This window comes from Sorex fumeus, unplaced genomic scaffold, assembly GCF_029834395.1.
Source record: "Sorex fumeus unplaced genomic scaffold, SorFum_2.1 ptg000045l, whole genome shotgun sequence".
In the NCBI taxonomy this organism is placed as follows: domain Eukaryota; kingdom Metazoa; phylum Chordata; class Mammalia; order Eulipotyphla; family Soricidae; genus Sorex; species Sorex fumeus.
Genome location: NW_026606102.1, coordinates 15,107,087 through 15,115,640, shown reverse-complemented (window position 1 = coordinate 15,115,640; position 8,554 = coordinate 15,107,087). Strand labels below are relative to the sequence as shown.

Genomic DNA, 8,554 nt, shown 5'->3' with positions numbered 1-8,554 from the left:
GTGAACACCCAGCTCAAAGGCGTCCCCTTCCTGCAGTTTTCCCATAGCAGTGAGTGGTCTGGGCTCAGCTATGGTCTCTGCGTAGAGCCCCTCATTTCCACCAATCACTCGGAACACAAAATCTCTCCTGCTCACCAGCTATCACTCACCACCGACCAAATCCCTGTTAAATAAGGAACTTCAACTGACACTAACACCCAGCTTTCGAAGGGGAAGCAGTATGGGATGATGGAAAGGACATGAGCTATGGAGTCAGGGAGGTCCAGGTTCAAACCCAACTTTCTTATTTGCTAATTATGTGACAGATTCTCTGGATCACATAGGTAGCTCATCTATAAAAAAGGGATGAAGTTTTTCATTTGTCTGTCTTGGGGCCATCCCCAGTGATGCTTAGGAACTATTCCCAGCGCCATGCTTACTCGGGGGTTATTCTAGGTGGACTCCTGCAGACCGTGCAGTGCTAGGGACCGAACCCAGGCCTCCCACAAGCAAAGCATAAGACCTAGTCCAGTGGGAAATTCTCTTTTGGTAATTATTTTTCCCCACCAGGGTTCACTCCTAGCTCTGAGCTTACGGATAACTCCTGGCAGTGCTTTGGGGGATCATATGGGTGGCAAGGATTGAAATGTGACCACGAAACGTAAGATGTGCCATGTGCAAACAAGAGACTTACCCTCTTCATTATCTGTGGCCATTCTTAAATTTTAAAAAAGTGCTAAATTGGTTTTATTTTGGGGGGGGGGTGTGGTCACACCACACCCAGTTGGTGTCAGGGCTTACTAGCATTGATTCTTCCTTTTTTGAGCCACAACCAAGAGTGCTCAGGGCTCACTCCTCGCTCTGTGCTCAGTGATCACCTCTGGCGGCGGGGGGGCGGCGGGGGGGGGATTGGGGGACCACATAGGGTGCCCGGGATCAAACGTGTCGGTGGTGTGCAAGACAAGTGCCCTAGCTGCCATTTTATCTTTCCCTGGCCTCTGCATTGTTTCTTTATGTCTCCTCTTGAGTGAGACCATCTGGTATTTGTCTTTCTCCTTCTGACTGGTTTCTCTTAGCAACCACACCCCCCTGCAGTTCTGAGATTAGAATTCTTTCATTCGTTCTTTAAGAGAGTTAAATTTAAAGTGATAATATATGTGTGGTGCATACATAGGTGGTGCATAATAAGATATTCACAAACATCGGCTACTTTAAGGAATCGACAGCTTCTAAGTCTTTCAGACTTGCTAATGATTTTCTCTTTCAAATATCCGAAAAATTGAACAGTAACCACCACTTGCTTAGAGTCTGTAAAACACGCGTGTTTTTCCAATTTTGGAAGAACATTGTCTAGCTCTCAGGGACTTGCTAAGGGAGGCTGGTAATTCTGCCCTGTGACCCTTTGTCCAGCGTCAGTCCTATACTCCCTCTTGCGTCCTACATGGGAACTGCACCGCATTCGTTCAGACTGACCAACAGTCACTGAAGAAACTAAAGAAAGCACAGCAAGGTTGGATGAGATGAATACTACCTAAATAAATGAACTGGAAAAATCTGACCTTCTAAGCAAACTTGATCCAGGCCCTCTCACACCGGCTTTGCCATCTCCCACTAAGACCCTTGGTTCTGGTTCCCAGACCACACAAAATGGCTTAGGGATTTCTAGAAACTGCTTCCAACCTCTGTGCTTGTTTGGGGAGGGGTGGGTTTTGGCACCCAACCCAGCCATGCTCAGGAACCATTTTTTTTTTTGTTTCATTTTTTTTGTGGGTCACACCCAGTGATTCTCTACAGTTCTCCTGGCTCTGGACAAGTAATTATTACTGGTGGTGCTCAGGGGATGCCAGGGATCAAACCCAGGTTTGTTTTGTGCAAGGCAAACACCTTACCTGATGTACGATTGTTCTGGCCACAGGGACTTGGTTCTGCTCAGGAGAAGCCCCTGGTAGTACTGGGGAGCAGATAGGGGAAGGACCATTTGCCCTGGATCTAAGTGGGATCAGCCAAGTACAAGACAAGGACCTTAACCCCTGGATATCTGTTTCCCAACCTCACCGTTTTTGCAGACTTCTGTTCTACTGTTTACAGATTTCCTACAATACTCCTTCCTGATTCTATTTCTACTCATTCGATCATCCGTTCCACCTTTCCAACATAGAGAGAACTTAATCATCCCTCCTATTACTTCTGCACCTTGGGCTTGTAGTTGGTATACTCCTCCGCCCCTCTCAGAGAGCCTGGCAAGCTACCGAGAGTATTCAATATGCCAAACACAGTAACAAGAAGTCTCACAATGGAGACGTTACTGGGCCCACTCGAGCAAATCGATGAACAACGGGAGGACAGTGGACAGTGGACTCAACCCTAAGATGTTAACACTACCCATCTACTCATTCAAATAATTCTTCACTTATGGTAGGCCAGACATGATTACAAGCTCCAAGCACTAGAAATACAGTGGTGAGTAAAACACTACTAAATGTAAAAGATTAGATTACTAGATGAGATTAAACAGATAAATAAGGAATCATCATTGTGAATATTATTTTGAAAAAGCAATAGTAGATATATGACATATATATGTATATAGATAAAGAGAGAGAGAGAGAAGATAGATATAGTATAGAAGAAAAAGCTGTTTTGGTGGTACTGGCCGAAATTTCCAAGGAATAAGGTAAGTAAAAACATGGGCAGGAAATGCTTTCCGAGTCAGAGAATAGAAATTTTGAAAAATGGAAAGAAGGCAGGTATAGCTAGATGTGATAAAATGAGATAAGAAAGAAATTTGGGAAAAGATTCAAGGGACAAAAGATGCCATCTACTGGGATGGGGGGGCAGGAGGGCAACTGGGGTCATTGGTGGTGGAAAAAGTGCACTGGTAAAGGGACAGATGTTGGAACATTATGACTGAAATGCAATCATGAACGACTTTGTAAATGTGTATATTACAGTGATTCAATTTTTAAAAAAATGAAAAATTTTTTAACTTTTTAAAAAAGTGTATAAAAAAACCTATGCATCTCAGTCAAGTTGATATCAAAAGCAAATATCAGATTTATATTAAAGATTAAAACATCTACTGAAGTCTTAATATTCTGAATCAGTAATTGTATTTAATTGGTAAAATTATTTTAATGATTAAATATTATTGTTGCTAACAAAAAAGATGCGATCTATTTAATCAATATTGACTTGGAATCCTGAGACTAGTCAGAAGCAAGACATCAGAAATTTGAAGTCCGGAAATAATATAACCAGAATGATAAAGACAGCAGTCCCTATGGAAAATAGGTGATGGTCAAGGTGAATGCAAGGAGATCCTCTCGGTAGCTATTGTTCAGTCCGTTCATTTCTACTTACTGCACACCTACTCAAGCAGACTCACACTAGGAGTTAAGGACTGAGCAATGGACAAGCAGCCCTGAACTGATGAACTCTGCACTGAAGCAGTCTGGGGGTGAGTCCCAGGAAAGGGGTGTATTAGTTTGCGTGGCCTACTATCACCAAGTAGACACGCTGGGTAGCTTCAACAAAATATTCTCACAGTTCTGGAAGCCAGAAGTAGGAACACAGAGTTAGTTTCTCTAGTCCTCTGTCCTTAGCTTGCAGATAACCATTCCTGTATTTCCCCCAAATCTTTTTTTTTTTTAACTTTTGCTTTTTGGGTCACATCCGGAGATTCACAGGGGTTCCTCCTGGCTCTGCACTCAGGCATTACTCCTGGTGGTGCTCAGGGGACCATATGGGACGCTGGGAATCGAACCTGGGTCAGCCACATGCAAACGCCCTATCCGCTGTGCTACCGCTCCAGCCCCCAAATCTTTTGTTTCTATGTCCAAATCTTTAAGAAGAATCATCAAGAAGAAACATTGGATTAGGATCCACCCAAATGACCTCATTTTATCGTAATTCTCTCTCTAAAGGTCTAATCACATTATAAGATACTAGCAGCTAGATATATTTACTTGGAGGCATGTAAGTCAACCTACCTAGAACTAGGAGTCATTTTCATTTTTACCCCTACTTTTTTTTTTTTGATGGGGAATGCATACCTGGATTGTTCAGGGTTTAATTTTGGTGGTATTCCAGGGACATAAGTGGAGTCAGGGATCAAACCCTGATTGGCTGCGTGCAAAGCAAGCACCTTACCCATTGAATCATGTCTCCCACCCCAAGGAGTGGCAGCATTTTAGAAGGCCATAAAAAAGATCTTGGCTTTATCTTGTGCCTTGGTTTCTTCTTAGCTTCAAATTCTTCTGTAAAATGGGGATTAAGCATTCTCAGAGGGCTGTTAGGATTGACAGGTGTGCCTGGCATAGACTGAGCCCAAATACTTCCTAATGTTATTACTATTAACTTCAAAGTGGTAAGAAATACTTTAAGAAGGAGAGTGATATGGTCACATTTCCATTTTTGAAAGATCACTCTGGATGCACTGCCAGAGAGAATACAGGAGGTAAGTCAAGAAGCTGTCACAACAGAATAGAAAGGGGGGAAAAATGCCTCCTGAATATAGCAGTAATAGTGTAAATGGAGGCAATTCAGGCACTTAAGAAATAAACTGGGGAGAAAGATAGTATAGTGGGTAGGGTATTTGCCTTGAACATGGCCAACCTGGGTTTGATCCCTGGCATTCCCTATGATCCTCTGAACACTGCCAGGAATACTTCCTGATTGCAGAGCCAGGAGCAACCCCTGAGCACTTACAGATGTGATTTAAAAAAAAAAAGTAAAAAGAAATGGGCTGGTGCTCATTTGAATGGGAGGACGGTGGAGATGGTGGTGTTGGGCCTTGTGGTCAGTTTTCTACAGATGGACTCTCCATCTCCATTTCCAACTCCATTCTCTACTAACAAAAAGGTCCCCACAACACATTTCCTTTTAAAGTTTTATTAAAGTTTACAATTTTTTTTTTGTCATTAACCCCAGTACAAAAATACAGCTGATGACTTGACAAAGAAGGTTCCACTAGGGCTTGACGGTCTGAGACTCATCCTTCTAGCGAGGGCCGAGTCCACACGGTCCCTGCAAGCACAGGAACATGCAAGCGACCCGAGCAGGAACTGAAGCAAGTGCAAGGGTTCGTGAAGGAGAGAGAAGAAACAGGCTGGTCTCCTTGGTGGGGGTAGAATAACTGATTTACACTGAGGGTTTCTGGTTTGAAGGTCAAGCTATCTGTGCCACCACTTTAAATGTTATAGAAAAGAGGTTACTGGTCTGCTTTCACCACCAAGGTGAACAATTTGAAATACTTAAATGTGAGGCATAAACCTCCAAATGGCTCATTTTGTGTAAAAAAGGTGTCTTTCTTCACCAAGAAAAATAAGCATTAGGTGAGGGGGCAGGAAAAGGAATCTGCCTTCCTATGCTGGAGGTGGGCTCCTGGAGACTGGCTTCCGAGAGCAGAGCTCTTCCGGGGGAGCACACTCTCCGCCGGCAGAGGCGAGTTTCCCTGGTTTATTCCATTGTTCTGAGTGATTCTTCAATATTCCCTTCCCTGCTGCTCTCCTTCCAGATCACTAACCGATGAAACAAGTGATGCATTCGTATTACAACTCATCTTCCAGATGTTTCTCTCGGAAGGCGTCACCCGTGAGTCTCTCCTGAGCTTCCTTCATCCCCTGAACAACTGTGAAATAAAAGGAGAAGTATGAAGGGGAAGGAGATGTATGAGGTGAGTCAATCAAAACAGATTTTGGGGGTCTGGGGAGAAAGCTTGATGGAATTGGCATGCATGCTTCACGTGTGGGAGGCCCAGATTCAAGTCCCAGCACTTCGCAGACCCCTGAGTAATGAAGGGAGTACTGGGCATAGAGATGAGAACTGCTGGGTATGACCCAAACCCCTCCCTACGAAGATTATTATTATTATCATTATTATTACTATTATTGTTTTGGTTCTTGGGACACATCTGTTGGTGCTGAGGACTCTGTGGCTCAGGAGTAACACCTGCAAGTGCTCAGGAGACCAAGTCTGGCACCAAGGCTTTAGACCAGAGTGACAGCCCCAGCATGGAAGACTAGGGCTTCACCTCCTGTACTATCTCTGGCCCCTCCAAAAAAGATATTTAAGTTTTGAAGAGATATGAGGAACACAGGATCCGAACTCATGATCGAGCTCTGCATTTCAATTCTTTTGTGTCTATAAAAGTGAGAATCTACTAAATGGAATATTTATGAGTATTACATGAAAGAATGGAGAATAAATGTGTCTTATAAACTATGAAGCACTGCTATAAAACTGTATATAAATAGTGGGCCTAGAGAGATAATTCAAATGACATATATCAATATTTCACATGTAGGACGCCTGGATTCAATTCCCAGTACTACATGATCCCCTGAACACCAAACTGGGAATAGTCCAAGTGTCACCAGGTCCAAAATCCCCAATACCTACTCTCCCCCCAAATGTTAGTAGCTACTTGATTTATCCACTGTACAGGAGCTGAAGACCTGTATACACTCAGTTTACATTAAGGGAACAGAAAACACATTCCTACCATCCCACCTATTGTTCTCATTGCGTATTTTGTATTAATAATGCATTGATTTCATTGCCTTTGAAGGTACAGGTCATGTTAATGAGCGTGTACCTGTATGGGAGGAGGTTCAACCTTCAATGAAGGAGAACAATATTTTCATATCAATTATATATGGAAAGAGCCAAATTCTTGTGCAAAAATGAAAAAAAAAGAAAAAGAAATGTAGGAAGAACTTAGGGAGAAGAAAGATGAAAACACTGTGCCTGCTTTGGTAGGGGGCATCTCTCTTGTGGATGGACATCTCAAGGTGGTTCTTTACTTTTTAGTATAGGAAAGCCAGGTGCTGGACTGGGTCTTAGTCTATGGATCTCCCAAGAGTAAGTCTATAATCTGGTAAATGCCAAGCACTCTATTCCCATTGCCTTTGCCTGTTAAAACCAGGTTTGAATGTTCTAGTTTCATGTCAGCTGAGGCTTAGGGGTTTAGGTAAGTGCTTCATGTTCACACTTGGATTTCCAGTTGCCCCTCCCCTTGTGGAAAACCTTCTTATAATATCAACCTCCATTAATTGGTTTTTGGTTAGGGAAGATGCCCCTTTCTCATCCATGGTAAACTGATAATCTATCCAGCTATCGTTCCTTGTTTTGAGAAGCAAATGCCAAGGACCAAAAGATAAAGTGATTGACAATCTGGCAACATGGCAATGGGGGACACAGGGCACCTTCACGTGTCTTACAGACGGCAGGGCGACTGTGGATGGAATGTGGTGACAGAATATGGCGTGAATTCTGATTCCTGCCTCTGAAATGCTGGTATCCGAGGATTAGAGATCCCAGAATCATGATTAATGTGTGATTTTAACCTTCCTCACTTGTTTGTGCTGATGTTCTCAGCAGAAACAAGCTTTCTGCATTCTCTGCCGACTAATTCTCATTCCAGTTGGCTCTCTTCTAGCACGCCCTACAGACTACTCTCCATACTGAGCTACGGTCCACGCTCCACCCATTCTTAGTGGACCCAAGACATTCTTAACTTATGTGCCCACAGAAACAAATTCTTACCCTTCAATATTAGTTATATTACCTATGAAACCTTTTAGATGTACCCAGCTAATACTATTGCCCCTCCTCTAAATTCTAACAGGAACAGCGACACTGGTGTGGTATCCTGGACCTGAGAATTATTAATGGTGAGATCATGGGCAAGTTGCTATCTCTGTAACCCTCAGATCTTCTGTGGGTGAGTTAGTAACTCACCTATATAGGTTTTATTTCTCTTTTTTCTCTTTCTCCTGTATTCACACACAATCATGTCAAAGGCTAGTCTTGGAGAATATGCTTAGCAAACATGTGAAATTGAACTTCCTATCCACATGGACCTTGCATGTGACTCATCCCTGTTAAATCCAACAGCAGCCTTCCTTTTCTCAATAGGACCATACCTTGCTCAGCGCTGATATAGAAATACTTGTAGCTGGGGTTTCCACTTTCATTGATGATTTCAGGACGCACCTTGCCACTGGGATCTATGGCAGACAAAACAGCACAGGATTCACAGTGATTACCAGATGACACACTAAAATTTCCAGGGCATAAGGCCAGTCCATCTTCACAGTCATTATTCTCACCACCCACCATTTAATGCAAATAAGTTCCCTAAAGATTTCTAAACAAACTTCCCCAATGCCAACATATACTGTTCTTTACTCCCTGGCACTCTTCTTTTTTTATTTGGTGGTTAGGTTCATTATCTTTACTTCCCTTTACAGAATTTATCAAAACGCTGATATTAGGTGTCACAAATGATCTTTAATACTCTCCCATTGCCCATCAAAGCAAACAGTTGCTGGGGAAAGTTTTCTTTCCAACTCTATGTTCAGCTCTTTGGTATTCCTCCTACACTCTTGCTTGAAACTGGCTTTTCTTTTTTGGTTTCCAACCACCCCAATATAGTTGTACTTGGTGTAATAAGTGTCCTAATTCAGTAACAAAGACCCTCAAATTAAAAGGCCTTACCCAGGAAAAGGATTCGTGGAATATAACCTCCATCAGGGCTGAAGTCTTCGTCCTTGGGCTCTTCTTCATCCTATAA

The 8,554-nt window shown here is 42.8% G+C and overlaps 1 protein-coding gene across 1 annotated transcript in view; it reads right to left on the bottom strand.

Moving 5' to 3' along the window:
* Window positions 1–4,867: 4,867 nt before the first annotated feature.
* Window positions 4,868–8,554, bottom strand: part of TXNDC12 (thioredoxin domain containing 12) — a 31,235-nt gene continuing 27,548 nt past the window's right edge. Inside the window, exons 5-7 of the mRNA XM_056122314.1 lie at window positions 8,479–8,548; window positions 7,905–7,988; window positions 4,868–5,608 (exon numbers count right to left, since the gene is read on the bottom strand). Of these exons, the coding sequence (XP_055978289.1) occupies window positions 5,529–5,608; window positions 7,905–7,988; window positions 8,479–8,548 (234 nt within the window). The 3' untranslated portion in view covers window positions 4,868–5,528. The remainder of the gene's footprint in view (window positions 5,609–7,904; window positions 7,989–8,478; window positions 8,549–8,554) is intronic.